The sequence below is a fragment of the Zingiber officinale genome, chromosome 8A (genome assembly GCF_018446385.1).
Source record: "Zingiber officinale cultivar Zhangliang chromosome 8A, Zo_v1.1, whole genome shotgun sequence".
NCBI lineage: Eukaryota > Viridiplantae > Streptophyta > Magnoliopsida > Zingiberales > Zingiberaceae > Zingiber > Zingiber officinale.
This window is the reverse complement of record NC_056000.1, coordinates 41,226,753-41,246,102: the sequence shown is the minus strand read 5'-3', so window position 1 is coordinate 41,246,102 and position 19,350 is coordinate 41,226,753. Positions and strand designations below refer to the sequence as shown.

Genomic DNA, 19,350 nt, shown 5'->3' with positions numbered 1-19,350 from the left:
AATTTCAGATGGTAGACAATTGGCCCACTGCATATCTCTTAGGGGAGGACTAAACTAAAATAGATTGATATTAACATTAAAAATGACTAACACTGACATAGAACAAGGTAAATTAATCAATCAAAAGAAGTTCACTATTACAAGTAAAAAAAGTGATAAATGATAAGCGAACAAATAACAACATTAAAATATATCATATTTAATATCATAATACAACAAAAACTACATATGTAGATAACAATGTTTATCTGATAAACAAGATAAATAAACATAAAATTCATAAATATATATTGGAGCATTGCGAGAAAATACATAATATAACAATAACTAGCTAGTCTTGTCCTCTTTATGAGGAGAAAAAAATGTCATCATTCAACTTTCCAGGCCACCCTCCTAGATCGCTTAGGACAATTTTTAAAAGACCGACTAAAAGGGATGACTTATTGGCTAAGTGAAGTAGTTCCTTAGCAATACCACCTAGGAAGCTGTTTCAGCTGTTTAATAGAACATCGTTGATGTGTTCTTCTATAAGATGAGAGGATAACTAATAGAGAACAAACTAATAACATCTGTTTCAATTTGAGAGGAGCAACGATTATGTGGCTCACAAGATCGAGATAGAAACAGAGGAATATCTAGAGCAGTGTCGGAGAAGTATCGAAGGCCCAATTATGAAATTAAATTGTAGGGTCGAATAACATATTGACTATGGACAATTTCAACTTAAACTGAGGTAAGGAGAACTTGCTTATGCTTAAATTAAGATCTTGTTCACAAGCTATGACTTTGGATAAGACCATAGTTTGAAATTTCATATCGCATCGAATGAAATGGTGGAAATCTATCGTTCTGGTAAATTAATGAAACTCAATATCACTTGGCACAGACAATGACTCCTTCCACGCTTCATCAGTTCATCTTCTTCCTTATTCAACCTCCAATCCATCACTGACACTATGCATCGAAATGTCAGCATAATACCTGAACAATACTTTCCTATCAAAGATTGAAACTATGACATAGCTTGAGATTTTGAATCTTGGATAAGACCTCTTCAAAAGTGCATCTATTTTAGTATTGCTCCTAGTGGTTTGAATGCGAAAATGATGGTGGCACAAACACAAGTATGCATTGGAGAATAAAGAGATGAGTGCTGAATTGGTGGAAGTTGATTCAACAACGATGATGAAGAAAGGTGGAATCGAAGGACAAGCTCCTTTATATGATCAAGTAGACAGTAGAGGCTTTGTAATTGAAGTAGTTGGAAATAAAGGATAGGTGAGGCCGTGAGGGATGAGTTAGGTGAGAGGTTGGTTTACAGGAGAAGTGGGATCTGCGGATTCATAGAGATGACTGTGAGACAAATGGGCCACGAAGAGAGAGAGATGGGGTTGGTTGGGATGATTGGCACAAGAATGGTGTTTAGAGGATGTCTATAAGAAGAGATGATCTGCTTAGGTGAGTGCTTTTGGAGTATAGGGAAGATAGAGGCTTGCATGATTGTAGATGAATTAAAGGAAGAAGGTGTTGAAAAAATGAAGTTGGTCCTGATTTGGTCACAAAGGTGAGCTAGTTAAAATAGGGATGGCATGGAGTGGTGGGCATCTAAATGGCATAGCACAACTTCACGTAGAGGGAAATCTCATATAGAGAATTAAAAGTTAATTATTTTATTAGTCAAGAGATTGTTGCATTGAAATAGCGCCACTTTAATAAACTCAATCTCAAACTAAATTAGGAAATAAAATATCATAAATCAAGAAATACAATAATCCCATTAAACTACTTATAAGTTACAAGATGCCAAATTTCTTGTTCCTAAATTCAATCATAATTCAAATTTGGAATTCAAATCCATTTGCATCATTTCCTCTGCTAAGAATAGCTCAACCTTGTCGAGTGGAGAGATAAAACCTCCCTAATCAAGCTTTAAGGCGCCAAAAATCGTTGCGACGGAATGACTGGAGAACCTTGGTAGAAGATAGTTCTGATGTTTGTTGTTGCATCACCTTAAGTGTCTTAGAAACAGTGTTAGAAGTTCATTTTTCCTATTCTAATTTGTCTATCTTTAGAAGTCATTTCTAATGATCCAAGTACCTCTAGATGCTTCTATAGGGAGCTATCACATTTTGAGTATTTACTAGTGCTTGATATATTTACTATGTGCTTGATATAATGAGTGGACTAAGGAAGCGTGTGTGTGTGTGTGTGTTTCAGAACTATATAAGTGTGATCATAGTCAAACCAACAGATAAAGAGGAAGACTTAATGCTCCTCAATATTACAATAAGTCCTCAATGTTAAAAAATGATACGACAATACGAGCTGATGTTCAAATTCTTGGTATTTTATTAACATATGCATTAGCACCAATCTTTCTTGCAATGAAATAGGGACTAATGGAGTGGGCATGAAACTTCTTTTAGACCTATCTTTCTCCTAATGAAAAGGGACCAGTGGAGTGGTTGTGAAGTTTTTTGGAGGTTATTTTGAAAAGGTTTTGGGTGAATATATACATCTTAAGTTTAAGATGTGCATGATATGAATTTTATAAGTTTAATTACTTAATGTGATTTTCCTTCTAACATCAATGTGACTATTTCGAACATGCCTAGGAAAGTTTCAGCAGACTCGAAGGAATGAAACGGTAAGTAGGGGAATTTGATATACAGACTAGTCTAAGACTCATTTATAAAATGGTTATAAGTAAATTTGATAATTGACAAATTTTTTTTTCTAGATTTCTAGTTTTTGGGTTTCTCACCTACTAGACATCTAAGCAATTTCTATGGACTACGATTGACAACATCGGTTTGCCCATCCATTTTCATATGAAATGCATATAAAAACTTAAGTCGGGTCCTCTATATAATTTTTTCTAAGTATTTGACAAATTTTAATATCCATATATGACTTGACGATGGGAATCTATGTAATCTAACATCTGTAAAGAACAACTTGATTATATATGATACATCATTTGTCTTATCGCACAAAATAAAATGTGTAATTTTTGAAAACCTGTCTACCATCACTACTACTAAACCATCACTAAGATAGAATCATGGTTTTGATTAGTTTAAAGGAAGGAGAGTAAATATGAATCAGATTGAGAGAATAAATCGTTTCCAAAGATGTCCAGGATTTGCCTCCCAAATCCTGAAGTAAATGGAGAAAACCTGCTAGCCTTCCAAATAGAGGAATTCCTTGTGCGAAAACCAGCCACAAGGATCCACTGTGTAGCCACTGATTGGGTTACACAAGACACATCATCATACTTTCCACATCATCAGCCCTCCATGTCAGCCTTCTTCCACAATCCAGCACCAACAGAAGTTGTCACCAGTGTTGAAAAGCTTGATTCTTTCTGAATCACCAGCCACAAGAACCCTGCCCAGTCTTCTTAGATGATTTCCACAACTCTGAAGAGTCAACACCAAGAAATCTTTGCATTTAAAATGCCCAAACTACCAAGGGGAGCCTTCTTGCCCACGTGAGAGGATTTAATCTAGGGAACCTCCCAAGAGCACCACCAAGTTGTGTCGCAAAAGAAGATAAGAACCAGATTAGAAACCGTTGAACAAAAGCACTTTTGCCAATATGAACTTTGGGATGGTTTGCTGTCGCCTTCTCCCTAGAGAGAAGGGAGAGTCTCTCTCTCTAAACAGCACAACAGAAGAAAAAAGATACAAAATCAGCTGGGATGGTAATTCTAGCTGGATTTGTAAGCTTGCTCATTGGCCACCACTTTCCAAGGCTGCCAACCTACCAAATCAGCATTCCAACTATTTCCCACTTACCAAATCAGGCAAGGAATCATGGGCATGGGGGTGGAAGGCGAATTGTGGCAGCAGCACAACAGCCGGTGGTACAGCCTCCGGTTCAACCTCCAATGCAACCTCTGGTGGCCTTAACCAGTGCTGCATGGGTACCAACTATGGACACTAATGATAACGAACAACAAAATCAGGAGGGCTTCAAAAATAAAAAAATGTTGGACTGATCTGTTCTCTTCCAACAGATTTTTCACAGACGAAAACCCATTACACTTTGTTCAACTGGACCTGGGAATGTTGCACTGGAACTGGAGGATGTTGACACAATTGAAAATGCCATTGGAAACTGCTTAGTCGGGCGTTTTGTAGGATGTTTCCTGTGCTGGCCGACCATCAAAAGCACGGCGAACAGGTGGAGGGTCAACTACGAAGTTCAACTACATAAAACCATGTGGTTGCTATTTAAATTTCAGAATGTAGAGGATTGTGACAAAGTGTTACGTGGTGGTCCATACATTGCGAAACCACTTCCTACTTGTTTCTAGGAGCTCCAACGGCTGCCGATATTGGTTCAAATTTCAATCTCCCGCTGGAATGCTGGACGGTGTGAGCTTTGAGCAAAATAGCCTCGTTACTTGGCAGACCACTCTATACGGACCTGGTGACAAGACAAAGAGGGCAAATTAATTTTGCCCGAGTGCTTGTGGAAGTAGACATCACCAAAGAACCATTGAATGCTATCCCCGTCATATTGCCTGGTGGTATTGAGGTAACCCTTCCCCTTCATTTCGAATCAAAATTTAAATTTTGTTGGCAATGCCAACACATGGGTCATTATCAAGAACAATGTAAGAGTGCTGATCAAAATGATTCTCGGTGCAGTAATTCAACTCAGTCGAATTCCAAACCACATGGGGATACCCTTATTCCAGAGGCTGCATTGCATGGCAATCCTGAAATCAGTTTGGGGTAGCAGGAGGTTGGCCAGATAGATAACCGAAGAGAAACATCGCAGTCTTAGCGAGATGACTCTCATCTGAATAAAGGCAAGGAAATTGTACATGTTTTAGAAACCCTCTGACTCAATTCAGAGGACACATTGCCTAACAATCTTCATATCAGTTTGGGGCGGGAGGTTAGCCAATTATCAAGTCAAAGGGAAGGATTGAAGCCCGATGGAGTTCGGCTGGATAAAGGTAAAGAAATTGTACTTGAGAAAAAGGTGGTTCAACAATATGGAAGAAGGAAAGGAGGCCAGAAACAACATGGTTTTGTACACTGGCACAAATTCAGGATCTGTTGAGCAGTGCAAACCGGTACAGGTTTAGAAAATGTTTATTCAGAAACTAAGGTATTCTGGAAGTCAACCCCTATGACCCGAAGCATGAGCAGGGCTATGGGTGCCACAGAACCATTAGGCAAGCAAATAGAGATGGCGAGCAAAGGAAAATAAATAGCAGCGGCAGATACAATAATAGTACCAAAACGGTTACTGCAAGAGGGTATTACTTCTGATACTGAACCTAGTAGGAGAATACAAAGTGAACGGGCACGAGCAGCCCGACAACAGGAATGGAGATTGCTAGCTGGAATATATGAGGTCTCAATAAAGGCCTCAAGCAAAAGGGAGTGGAGAACTTCCTTTGTACTAATAAATTAGCAATGTTAGGAGTGCTGGAAACTAAACTATCAACATTGAGTTATCATAAATTGAAATTGAGGCGATTTCACCAATTCAAGATGGAACAACTAGATGTTCCAGATGGTCGGAGTAGGATATTGTTGATATGGGATGAACAAAGGTTGAACTTGCGTACAAGAATGGCATAATCAGTTTGTGCATTGTAAAGTGACCTGTAAAGTGACATGAAGATCCATAACTATCACCTTTGTGTATGGCAGATTGACTGCTCTTGGAAGGAGACCGTTATGGGAACACCTATAACGTCTATTGGATGATATAGATTTGCCTTAAGTTGTCATTGGGGATTTCAATGCTGACCTATCAATAAAGGACAAGTATGGTGGAGTCCCTCTCTCACAAAACAGTCTTATTGAATTCCAGGATTTTGTTGCAGTTACTAGATTTAAACCATATAGGTTGCAGATATACCTGGTCAAACGGCTACATGTGTATTAAACTTGATCAAGCACTAGGGAATAAATGTTGGCGAGAGGCTGAGCTACAGAGTTTTTCTAACTTCACTTCCCCCAGGCTGCCTGTCAGATCATTCGACTTGCATTGTCTCAATTCTGAACAGTGATATTCAAATCCTTAGGTCATTCAAAATTTTCAATATGTGGGCCAAGCATAGCACCTTCCTGGAACTAGTTAACACCAAACGGACAACCTACAAGCAGCAGATTGGCCAGCGAACAACTCAGTACAGAATTATGCACATTCTGAAACTTATGAAATCAAACTTGAAAACTCTGAATACCGTGCACTTTCAGCACATTTTGGCACGGGCAGCAGCTGCATTGAGATTGGAGGAAGCTTAAGAAGCTGGACTGTCCTGTGGAACTATGGTTGCCAATTACAAAGAAATTCAACAGGTTGCTTCCTGATTAAATGTTGATGAACACAGCTTTTGCATGCAGCATGCCAAGCTAGATTATTTCAAATAGGTGGACCGTAACTCCTCGTTTTTTCATGCGATCATAAAAAGAAATAACAAGCGCAATGAAATCACATTGGTAGAAAGGGAGGATAACAATCTTACTGAATCCTTTGGGGAGGTTGTTGGAGTATTTACTAATTACTTTCAGAACTAGCTTGGCACGCGAATAGACAGGACTGAATTCCTAGCATCCTGCCTGCAGTTTGGTCAGATTCTTCAAATGGCTCAACATGATTAGCTGGTCCGCCTCCCTACATAAGGGACCAGTGTGTCCTAGGCTCTGATGGCTATGGATCGAGGCTTTTTTAAGCAAGCTTGGGACACGGTTGGAGGAGATTTTTCTTACGCAATCTTGGAATTCTTCAACAGTGGGAAGCTACTTAAGAAATTGAACCATACTTTGATTTCTCTAGTCCCAAAGTCTTCCCATGCAAGTAAAGTGATGGGATTATAGACCTATCTCCTGCTGTACAGTCTTCTACAAGGTTATATTGAAGTTATCGGTGGGTCGTCTAGCAAATATCATGGACAAGTTCTTACATTAGTCACAAGCTGCGTTTGTAAAGGGCAAGCTCATTACAGATAGCATCGACTTGGCTCAGGAGTTTTTTAGGAAATACAACTGAAAGTGATCGTCTCTGAGGTGCATCATGAAGATTGACCTGCAAAAGACATTTGACTCGGTTCACTGGGATTTCCTAAAGGAAGGCAATTTTGGGGTTGCAATTCCCAGGGAAATTTATAGATTGGATTATGGAATTTGTGACCACTACATCATACTCACTTGCCATTAATGGAGGGAGGACTTTTGGGCTATTCCATGGAGCTAGGGGGTTGCGGTAAGGAGACCCATTGTCCCCATATCTATTTGGAATCTGTATAGAAATCTTTGGGAGACAAATTCAGCAGTGCATAGTTGGTTTGACCTTTAGATTTCATCCCCAGTATGCACCCTTGGGACTAACTCACCTACCCTATGCTGACGATCTCCTTTTTTTCAATAAGGGTGATGAGAATTCTGCGTGAATTTGGGGAAACAGCTGGCCTTCGGGTTAATAGGTTGAAATCATGCATTTACTTGGCTGGAGTTGAGGATAAGATTTGCATGAGGTTGCTATCCATCACGAGCTTTTAGGAGGGATTTATACCGTTTAGATATCTTGGGGTTCCCCTTGCAGCTGAACTGTTTCGGATTTCGGACTATAGCCCTCTCCTTAACTCCTTGGTCTGACGTGTTAACTGTTGGCTGAGACACACTCTATCTTATGCAGGCAATTCACAACTTATTTCCTTGGTGCTTCAAGGGGTGGAATATTTCTGAATGCCCATTTTACCAGTGCCATGGGGGTAGACTGTATCTATAGAATTTGTAGATTTTTCATGTGAACATCTAAGCATCCTCTAGTATCTTGGGCTGATATTTGTAATACAAAGGAGGAAGGATGCTTGGGATTTCGGGAGTTAAAAAGTTGGAACTTATCTCTGCTAGCTAAGATAGTTTGGCAGATTGAGGTGAAAACAGATGCTCTTTGGATCAAATGGGTCCACCACAGGTATCTGAGGCGTGCAGATGTGTGGTCCTGGGAAGTATCCCCTTCAGATTACCTACTAATATGACACCGAATTCTTTTGGATGTGAGGTTGCAACGCCCTCATGGTAGTGGTGCCAGTAGGGCATTGATGTCGATTCCATGCTGGAACGCTAAATACCATCCCTTTCGGATGACACAAGTCAACACTTCAAACCATGCTTACACATAACAATGATCTTATTGATGATATAATTGTCAATAGATACTTTTTTAGTGCCATCTTTTTGAGCGTTAATAATGCGGGGATGATGTGAAAACTCATCATTTCTCGAATAAAGCCTTTCCTTATGGAACTCATTAAACTTGCCTATTTAGTACAATGTGTTCTACGGGTTTTATGTAGTAGTATGAGAGGATAGACAATTATGACTCTGTAACAAAGAGTATGTCACACTAAATTGGGAGTGTAAATGGTAGTTCATCGTGTAATTCTTTGGGGTTATGCCTTGAAAGTCATCTAAGATCTTCTTGACCTTAAAGGATGCTCTTCTAGTGAGGCACTAGGGCTGGCCATGAGTTCCTGAGCCATTAAGTTTACCATCACTCATGACTCCTTCCCTTTTCCACAAATTGGATTTTGCGAGAAGGCAAAGAGATTGTTCAAAGATTAGGCTTGCTTCACAAGTTGCTTGGGTTTTGGTTTGATTGAATTTTCTTGGCAAGTTACAATGTGATTTTTTCTCATCGTGTTTAAGAATGTACATGTTCTTTCTTCCATAATGATTGTAAAGCTAGTGCCTACCAAGGTTGATGTGAGTCATGGATATGGGAAGAACATTGAATCATACTTTATGAATATAAGGGCCCATCTCAATTAGGACTAAATGCTTATATGTAATAGGGAGGTTGGATATATCTATGCCACTTTGTATGGACTTGATGAGACTGATGGGAGTTTGATCCAAGAAATGGATCGTGTACATGCAATTTCTACATTGTCCAACAATGTATGATTTATTTTCATAATTTGCAAGAGTCTGGAAAATATTAGTACACTTTCATGAGTTATGAGCGTTGGTGTGGATAGTAAACAACTAGTACGTGATCTTCCTCAGGGTGTTCAATAGTTTGATCTCTTCATAACTCCCTGAAGTTGGGAAGTATGCTACTTAATTTTGAGAATTGTTCTCGGGCTCTAGGGATTTAGGGTTAAGATTTTGTGTAGGCACTTTGATGTGTCATGATGTTTGTTGCGATAGTTGTAGCATAGTATACAATAGTTTGAATTGATGTTGTATTAGTCTTCTAGGTACTTGTGTGGGCACCCTTGGTCTAGGGTGAGTGGTGACCCCCTATGAGGAGGTGCATTACATGTTGAGAGGTTGAGTGACCTAAATTCAAGAACTTGTAAGAACTATTCAATTTCAATGGCATTATGGAAAGTTTATCCTATTGAGGTCAAGACAAACAACTTTACCTATTAATAAAGTGAATGAGAGTTTTTCTACGGTCCAATTTAGATTGCAACACATGTGTAGGTAGGGCTGTAAACAAGCCGAGCCGAGCCAAACTTTGGAGTGTTTAAGCTTGTTTGATAAGGTAACCGAGCCGAGCCGAGCCGAGCCGAGTTTAAAATGAACCAAGCTTTTGAAATGATTGTTCAAGCTTGACTTAGTTTATTTTTTATGAGCTTGAGCTTTTTTGAAGCTTGGCTCGAGCTTGATTCGTTTAGATGTTATCGAGCTCTCAATTCAATCTTGACTTGAGCTTGGTTCGAGCTTGACTCGTTTAGATATTATCGAGTTCTCAATTCAAAAAACTTTAGTTGCTTGATTGATTATTGAACTCGATAATTTAAATTTATTTACTTATTTTATTTTATTGTTTATTTAGCATATTGAAAAGAATTTTATTAATGAATATGGTTCGTGAACATTGTTCACGAACATTGTTCATGATTGTTGTTCACAAACGTTAACGAGCTGAACACATATGTGTTCAAGTTTGTTTGTTTAGCTTAACGAGCTGTTCAAACTTGTTTGTTTAATTAATCTTGTGTATATTGAACGAACATAAACAAGCTCTTACTAAACCGAACACCAAGTTTGTTCACGAACGCTTGGTCCATTTACAACCCTATGTGTAAGTCCTTAATTCAGTCTAGATTGCAACATCTGTAGGTCCTCAACTTACTTTAATGCTCAATTACGCTTAAAGATGACTACTTATTTATCCATATGGTCTATTGTTGATTTTTGAAGTGCATGGGATATATTTCTCCATCAACTTTTGTTTCACTTCAACCTAATTTGTGAGGGGTTCAACCCCTATTATGACAATGATTCTGAACACTTTTTCTATTGTTCTTTGTGCAAAGCATGTTCATTTAGTTTTGGTCATATTGTAGCAGTCTTAATAGTCCTTTATTTCGGCTACCCAATTGAGAATTACATTTAGATTTAGATAACCATTCAAATTAGGGCTTTAATTTTGATTAGTCAATCAGATTCGTAGCTAGGCTTAGCTTTGATATGAGTTTTAGAAAAGTAATCTTTTCTAGTAAAAAATATCATCATAATGCATGTTTTGTCTAGGTGAAGTTCATGGAGCTGAATGAGATGCATGATCCATTAGCTGATTTGTTCCACTCACCATAGGCAATGTGGGGGTTGATAAGTTATGAAAATTTTTAAATGATGACCTATTTTTTAATATACAAAAATTAATGATTTGGAAGATAAACAAATTCTTAAGGATTGATTAAACTGAATAAATTAAAACAAAGCAATTTTTAATGAAGGGAATGACTTTACCCGCGTAGTGCAAACCTTTGATGTTGTTGAATTTACATTCTGTGGTCCTTGAATGAATGGCTTCAACTCTCCCTTGCAAATTGTGAAAATCTGGACCTTGGATAAAATCCAAAAAAGAAGAGATTTTATAGTTACTCTTGGCTATGGTAATTTTTGATATTTTTTTTTCAATTGTTGATTTAACTAGATTGGAAATCAATTTAGGATCTGGTCCATATTATGGATGGGAGTCACAGCTACTGGTCTTGGTTTTGTGCGGGAGTCAGTGTCGAATGAGCTGATCCATAAAATGGCAATGTGGGAATGATGACTCTATGAATGATGGTGGTGTGGCTTCGGTGGTGCTTCTGTTCAAAGTGTCAGTGCCACTCAGAAGCTATACAGCAGTGTTGCTGTTTGTGGCATTGCTGTTCATAGTGTTGTTTACAATGTCGATTGACATAAAGGAGATGGAACTAGTGTTGGGAGTCCTAGAAGTGTTGAAAATGTTGTAGTGACGTAGCAAAGGATGACATTGTGGGTTAGGCCACCGACTAGAGGAGCAGGGACATAGGGGTTGGTAGAGCTCTCTGGTGGAGGGGAATCACTCAGTGGTCATGATGGATTTAGCAGTGTGGGTTGTTGGTAACAATAGGGAGGTCTCTGGAACACTTGCGTGTGAGGTTTTCAATAGAAGATACCCATATGTAGGAGGGTTTGAGATTGAATGGATGTTGCGTGTATACTGCTAGAGTCGCTCAGTGGCCTGGAAGTGTAACGTGTGCAAAGGGTAGTGGACTCATCTCTCCATCTCTAGTTTGTCAGACAACAACAACAGAGGAGTGGATGTGGGAAACACGAGTGGAAGCATCAAACTAAATTAGGATTCAATTTTGATGCAAATTGATGTAGCACATCCTTACATAGGGAATTTTGATGCAACTTAATGTAGCAGATCCTCTCACAGAGGAAAATCTCGTGCAAAAGAATTGAAAGTGGAATTTCTTATTAACTGAAAAATGATACTACATTGAAACAAAACCAGTTTAATCGATTTAACCTTAACTGAACTGGGAAACAAATACCTCATGTTGGGAAATACAATAATCCAATTAAACTCCATCCAAATTAAAAGATACCAAGCTTCTTGACACCAAAATAGAACAATTACCAAAATTCAATTTCAATCTCAATTCAAATTGATTTACATCGCTAACTGTTTTACTGAAGAGAGTTGAAATGGGGCCTCTACTCGTGTGGAAAAGTGTCAACGTCATATGGAAAAGCTGTGGCTGCAATCTTACACAACAAGCCCCCTTGAGCTAGGAACACAAGAAGATCAACAAGAGATTCATTGCGATACCATGATAAAATATGTAGGAGAATATTATCGTATTCAATATGATATGGTGATATTAATTTTCCATGTTTTAAAAGGTATAAGATGATGATAACAGAAGAAAACAAAATAAAAAAACACATATGGGGAAGGTGATGATATAGAAATATATCTTGATGATTTTGGAATGAATCTGAAGTGAACGAGAAGGAATTGTTCATGATGGAAGAGAATCAAATAGGAGATTTCCTTTAACATCTATCTAGGCCTTTTTTTGTGATGTGCTCCATAGTTGAAGATAATTTTTTAACTAATGCATTCTTCATAGTTGTAACTGAAAAAAATCTTTTTCCATGCATAACCATCTGACTATAATTTCTGTATAATATTCTAGGCTATTGCCCATCTAAATCTGCTGTTGTTAAGTTTCGATTAGAAGTTGTGTATCTGGACTTCATACGACAGTGGAATGTTGGGGTGTATTTCTCGTTGAGGTACCTCATCTGATCCTTCTTACCATTATCTGTGAGATTTGAACTAAATGGATGCAACTTAACTTTAGAGGTTCAATTGTATCAGGTTTCAAGAAATTGCTGGTGCACTGGATTCTGCTCTTATGGCATCTAAAGTTAATCCTGTTGACATTCATGGGAACCATCATAAGTTGACATTGAAGCAAAGTATTACATTAATGGAAAGCTTGAAATCTTGCTGGAGTGATGATGTTCTTATTATTGCTCACTCCGACAAATTTCTTCGATTGTCTTTGCAACTTATTTCGAGGTCAGCCTACTCCAGATTCTTAATTATATATTTATGTTTTTTCCCCATTTATGTTTCTCAAGGGGTTTACAAGCAGGTACTCAACTTGGCTATTTCATGGTTTGTCTGCTCGAAAATCACGAAATGCTAGCGCAAATGCATCCCAGAACTTTGAATGGGCTATTTCTGCACAAGTAGAAATTTTTGTCTATGTAAGTCTCATAAATTTGCTTTTCTCTGATTTCATGAATTTATATCCTCCAACTTTTGCCTAAGTTTCCATAACTTCTAATTCATTTGGCTTTGGTTTTATCTTGGATCTCTGTAGCTGTACTCTTTGATCATCTTTCTTGACCAGTTCTGGGTCAATAGATCTACAAAATAATTCGTAACTTTTAACTTAAGTATCATCATCATCATCACCACCAAACCATTTTTGTGCCTACCATTTAGAGTCAACTTAATGAATCTTATTCCTCCATCAACTTTAATGCTAGGCAATAAAAAAAGAGGCAGCTTGGTGCACGAAGTTCCAATGCGGGGTCTTGGGAAGGGTCTATTATACATAACCTTACCCTGCTCTGTAAGAAGCTATTTCTGAGACTCGAATCCGTGACCTCTAGGTCATACGACAACAATTTTACCATTGCGCCAAGGCTCCCATTCTAATGCTAGGCAATATTACTAATAATATTCAAATTAATTAATTATTTTTTTTATTATATTGATAAATTCTGACCCCACCTAGTGGGATAAGACTTGGTTGTTGTATTATATTGATAAATTGTTAAGTATTTTATTTGTACCTCTTATTTTTCAACTCTATAGATTGTAATCTTTTTTAAATTTAGGAATATATTTAGCAAACATAACTCTGAATAAGTACTGAATTAATTGAAAATCTTGTATAATAATATGATGAACAATGCAGTTGTCAATTTTGGGGAAAAAAACTAACACGTTGGATCAACATTTGTTATTTCTGTCTGAAAGAATTGTTTACTTCAGTACATATGTCATATGATACTTGACTTCGAGGAACCTTGTTTGTATCCATTTGAAACTCAATGAAGTGCAATGTTGGAAGGTGTTCCTTTTTCCTGATTATATGCTTCTGCAATAGCTTAAGCACATTGCAGGAGAACCTGTGCAGACAAACTTGAGCTATCTGTGCATGGATAAGACATTAGAGGTGCTTCATTGTTTCATCTTTGCAAAACCATACATCTTGAATGTTAATACAGCCATATAGGTCATGTTTTAGAATCATTGATAGATAAGTTACTTTATATGCTTACTGAGAAACTGAGGATGCACTCTCATGCCCTTAGTGGGAGTGGTTGATGGTTGAATCAGGAAGGAGGGAAAAATTCACTGATTTGGTTATCATAATATGGAATAACAAGAACAAATGCTATCACATTTATAATTCAGTTAATCTCTTAAATGCTACATCTTCTAGTTCAATGGGAAATTTATCTTGTCTAAAGATTTTAAACACTTTGTGCCCTATTCTTTTGCAGGTAATGCATGATATAACTGTACTTGTCGGAGAGATTTGCGGTGACTACCTTGGACAAGTACTTCAAGCTCTTGGTTCATGCTCAGGAGAAGTTGTTGATCTTGTAAGACAAGCTATGAATGTTTTTTTGAGCTTGTTTTTAAGCATGCAAATGTTGAAGAGAGTGAGGCAACAAAGAGAGGCTATTGAGTGAGGCGGGGTGAACAAAGTCTAATTGTCCTCCCTTCTCTCCTCCCAACTCTTCAACATCTCATTCTTTTCTTTCATTCTTTTATGTTTTTTTTTCTAAATATTTTTGTTGAAGTCTACTCATTTTCTATCACTTCTTGCTTCCCCTAGCTGCTCAAGTATTTTTCCTCTTTGTTGGTTTGATTTGCCAAATGTTATTCCAATTAATAGTTGTGGTGGATTTCTTAGAATTGGAATTGATTGAAAATTGCCAGCTGGGTTTATCTCTCATATTTTATTTTATTTATTTTAATACAATACTAGAGTTAGTTCCTCATCTTTGATGATGTTGGAATTGATGTATCATTAGAGCATGTTTAAGGATCCCGGGACTCTATTTCTGAATTTGGCTTCCGGATGAACTTTTACACACCTTATGCAAGTTGTAATTAGAGTATCAACTGTTGCATAAATTCATTATAAACTTTCCTTTCGAGCTTCTATTTAGTGTTTGGGATTTTATAAAACGTAGGAATTCTTTTGAATATGTTTCTTGTTTTGTTTATGTGTAACATATTTCAATTTATTATTACTTGGAACTACTTTTGTATGTGAATTTCCATGACAAATTGTAGGCTAAAGCACAATTTCAACATTGATTTGTTTGACCACCTTTCTATTTAACTATAGGACTTAAGGCAGCTGAAAGGAGTCACTGCAACATATAGGATGACTAATAAACTTCCTGTAAGGCCTTCACCGTATGTGTCATTAATTCTCAGACCACTGAAGGTTTGTCTTTTTTATTATCTTTATTATTATTTTTTAAAAAGGAAATTTTTGTTGCTCTATGGTTTTTTTTTTATTGTTTCTAGCTGTTATCATTCTATATGGAAAGGAATCCTGTTTATCATTGCAAATCATAGCATTTTTCCCACATAGATGCATGAACTTCTACTGCATGTCTTTTGGCACTTGTGCTTTTTGAAAATTGCAACTCAATATAACTCTCTTGGTAAATATACCTTCAAACAATTTATTCTTGTTTTTCATTTGTGCCTGCTGATATAATATTCCAACAAACAATACTAACCAGTGAACCTTTACTTTATAATTTTCTTTGCCCCTTTTGTATTTTCATTTATCCAAACTGAATATTTCTGCCTTTCCAAAGGACCTATCAAAACATTTATTTGTGTGATAGAACATTGAAGGGAGGTAATCAAAACTTATCCATTTGAATGTTTGTTGGTTGTCTTAAATTTCTCACAAGAAGTCATGTTGTCAAGTCAATTGACTATGCTCCCATTGCACAAGGATTAAATTCTTCGTTTGTTCTTGGTATGTCTACCAATGCGGCCTCTTAAATTGTTGCAGCTTGATGTCTTGTAGTTATAGAGAAATTGATCTAGTTGTTTGAGAAGATTGGTTGAAGAACCAATATGATTTCCATGATCAAGTAAAGTTGCTAAAAGTGAAAGAGAATATTAGCTAAAGTGAATCTTTATAAGCCTAATAAGCATAGAGAATGAAATCAATATGTGATAAGTAAGAGGAAGAAAGGTGCACTTGGCTGTGAGGTTAGATGTATGACAAAATTTGTTTCGAAGAGAGGTATCAATTAGGCTCATTTGTTGGTTTTAATTGTGTTTATCTTTTATGCTACTGTGAAATATACATCAATTTTTGTACTAGTCAATCTTATTCTTAAAATTTGAAATATATCATTTCGATTGCCAACAAATACTTGATATTGCGTTGGTATAGGAAATATTGTTATGTTGCCTGTGTTGGCATAGTTTAATCACTACCAACCGAGAGAGAGTATCTCAGTTGACTAGAATTTTCCAAAAAAGGAAAATTCTTTTCTCATGGCTTTTTTATATTCTATCAAGCGGCCTTGGAGCGAAGATGCACACAATAAAAAGAGGGGAGAGGAAGGAGTGAAGCACCAACAACAAATAAAAAAGTGTAAGAGTGACATTGAAGGAGAAATTAAGATGTATCTGTATCTTGTACTTGTGTATTTCATTTCCAATTGTGGTAGGCCTCAACTCCTTGTAGGTAATTGAGATGTATTGATATGTAGAGAAACCAATTCCAATTCCAATATCAGATGTGTAGGATTGAAGAGGAAAAAGGGGGTGGGGGTGAATAGCCTTTCTTGAGCCTTATGCTCTATTTACTCAAAGGTGTGGATTGAAGAAGGAAAGAAATCCAAGCTGGACAAAAATCTCTAGGGAAGTAAAGGAAAAGAAGGGAAAGAAGAAGGAAAGGATAGGGAAAGAAAGAAAGGAAAACAATATATCAATTCGTTGAACCTCGCGGCCATGAGCGAAGCTATCCGTGGCCACAAATGAGGCCGAGCGAGGTCGCCTGTGGACTTGCAATTATGAGCGAGTCCGCCCATGTTTTGCAATCGTGAGTCCACCCCCAACCATTAGTCTCAGCTGTGAGCTCTCTCTTGCGGTGACTCCAACATGGGGGAGAGATTCAAGCCGAAAGGGCGGGTTTGACGATGAAGGGAAGGAAATTTCGTTCCGTTTGATTCGGGTGGATGAGAAAATGCTTAAACAATGATTTGTAGACAGATTTATTAATTCATCCCTCCATTATTTTAGAATAGCTAAATGAAAGGAAAGGATCTTTAATTCTTCCGTCTGTTATTTTATAATAGGTAAATGAAGGAAAGGATATGCAATCCATCCTTTTTTTCATCCACACCTTCAAGTAAATAGGAGGTTAAAGAGTTTTTTGAGCCTTACAAAGCCTTTGTTATAAGAGAGTAGAAGAGAATTACAAAAGAGAGAGAGAGCTTCGAGAGTAGACAATTTGGTAGAGTATCTTTGCTATGAATCGATGTATATTTTATATCCTATATCTATAGCCTTCTTCTAAGCCTCCAAGCTACTTCTAGAATATTCTATTTGGTGTGGTCAGTTGATTGTCTTTTGTTCTGCAAAAGGTTATACACTGACGCCCCACCCGGCTGGCTTCAGAACCATCTGTAGAGAGGTAAATCAGGAAATTGAGGTCACCACGTGGGAGGGTATTTCTGCCGGTTTCGCTGGGACTCGACCCTTGCTCAATTTTGCAAATCTACTATGTGGTGACCTGGAGGTAGTTGATTGCCTTTTGTGATTTGTTAAATGGTTGTTGGTGCACTAATACTTTTTTGGTTACCTTAGTCGAAGGTTCTGGTGTTAATCAATTGCTCTCTAGAGAAGTTTCTTGATCTGTCGTTGTAACAGCTAACTGCTCTATTGTAATCTTTCAATTACTCTTTCAATCGACTTAAGATACCATCAGTCAGGTGCTTGACAAATTAACTATCGTATTACAATATTTAACCATTTCTTTAGTCAAATGCACATACATGGGTAAAACCGAACAATAAGCTTTTGCTCCTTTTACCTTGTGTTGACTACCCAATCGACTCAATTATTAGTTGAATATATTTCAATCGAGTAAACCACTTTGATGGCTTTAGTCTGGCCTAATTTAGCCATTGATTGCCCTAAGTTGCATGTGCATTCACACTCATTGTTGCACAAAACAAATCCGCCAAGTCTTAGAGAATACCCTTCTCCAGCTTGTCTTCCCCAACACCTTTGTCGACGTTTAGGCATCTTATCAACTATAACTTGCCACGATTTTCAGCTTGCTAGATAATCAATCATCTGTCGAGACTTCCTCGTGCCGGACATCCAATCAACCTTGATATGTTGGAATTTCCTTTTGCCAAGCCTCCGATCATCCTTGAATTATTGGGACTTCTTGCCATCATGTGACCTAAACTTGCATACTTATACAACTCATCAAATACCTAATCTAACTTAAACCTTTGCCATACATCAAAATTAATTGTTTCAACAATCTCCCCCTTTGCATGTTTGACAACTCATTTAAGTTAGATCATGAATAGAAAAAAATAGACAAAATGAAGCTTGCCCCAACTATAACTTCCCCTTAATATGCCAAATTTATCTAACTTAACTTTCCTTCTCCCCATTTTCCATTATAAAGAAAACCAATATAAGGGTACTTAAGGGTGTATTGATACTTAAACTTCCCCATAACAGCAAAGGAAAGTTGAGTATCAAAAGGGTACTTAATTGTGTGATGCTTATCAAAAGGGTACTTTAGGGTGTATTGATACTCAACTTTCCTTTTCCTAAAACAATACATATATGTAAATAACTGCTTGATACCAAAAGGGTGCATCAAGTATAATTTATTCTGTTTCAAAAGTATAAAGTATGTACATAATGTTCATAATCGCAAAATTGAAGCTATTTTCTGTTCTCTATTAACAGTTGACTCATTTCTTGTCAAGAGTTAACTGGGTACAAGCAGTCGACTGGTATCTCTAATAGAGTCGACTAATTAAGGTTTTGAAACTATTTTTAGCCAAAATTTGAAAAATTCTAGAAAATTGTTGAAAATAAAAATATTTCTAAATTTTGGTATGCATATTCGTCTTATCAATATTTACCAGATTTCCCTAGATTTTTATGAAAGTTTTCAAAATTTATACATTTTAACACAAGATTTCGAAAGGCCTAATTTCTTTAGTGAATTGCTAAAATTAAATATTAAGTAAACACTCTATATGCTCTACTAAATAAGGAATTTCCTGCTTTAGAGGAAAACTTTCCTAGGTAATCCTTCATATTCAAAATGCAAACGTTGCATCCATATATGCTAAGATACTTAATATTGAATCTTCTATCAAAGAATAATTCATAGGTGGTTTTATTTAGTAGTATATGTAATTATATTTTGATTTGTATGAAACATGTCTTATTTATTATTTTGGCCCAAAATGATTAGGTAAA

General features: G+C 37.0%; 1 protein-coding gene across 1 annotated transcript in view; it reads left to right on the top strand.

The window, feature by feature from the left end:
* LOC122008603 (conserved oligomeric Golgi complex subunit 2-like) overlaps positions 1 to 19,350 on the top strand; it is a 41,462-nt gene that overhangs the window by 6,050 nt on the left and 16,062 nt on the right. Inside the window, exons 5-9 of the mRNA XM_042564388.1 lie at positions 12,455 to 12,554; positions 12,640 to 12,843; positions 12,920 to 13,034; positions 14,346 to 14,525; positions 15,203 to 15,304. Coding sequence (XP_042420322.1) covers positions 12,455 to 12,554; positions 12,640 to 12,843; positions 12,920 to 13,034; positions 14,346 to 14,525; positions 15,203 to 15,304 — 701 coding nt within the window. The remainder of the gene's footprint in view (positions 1 to 12,454; positions 12,555 to 12,639; positions 12,844 to 12,919; positions 13,035 to 14,345; positions 14,526 to 15,202; positions 15,305 to 19,350) is intronic.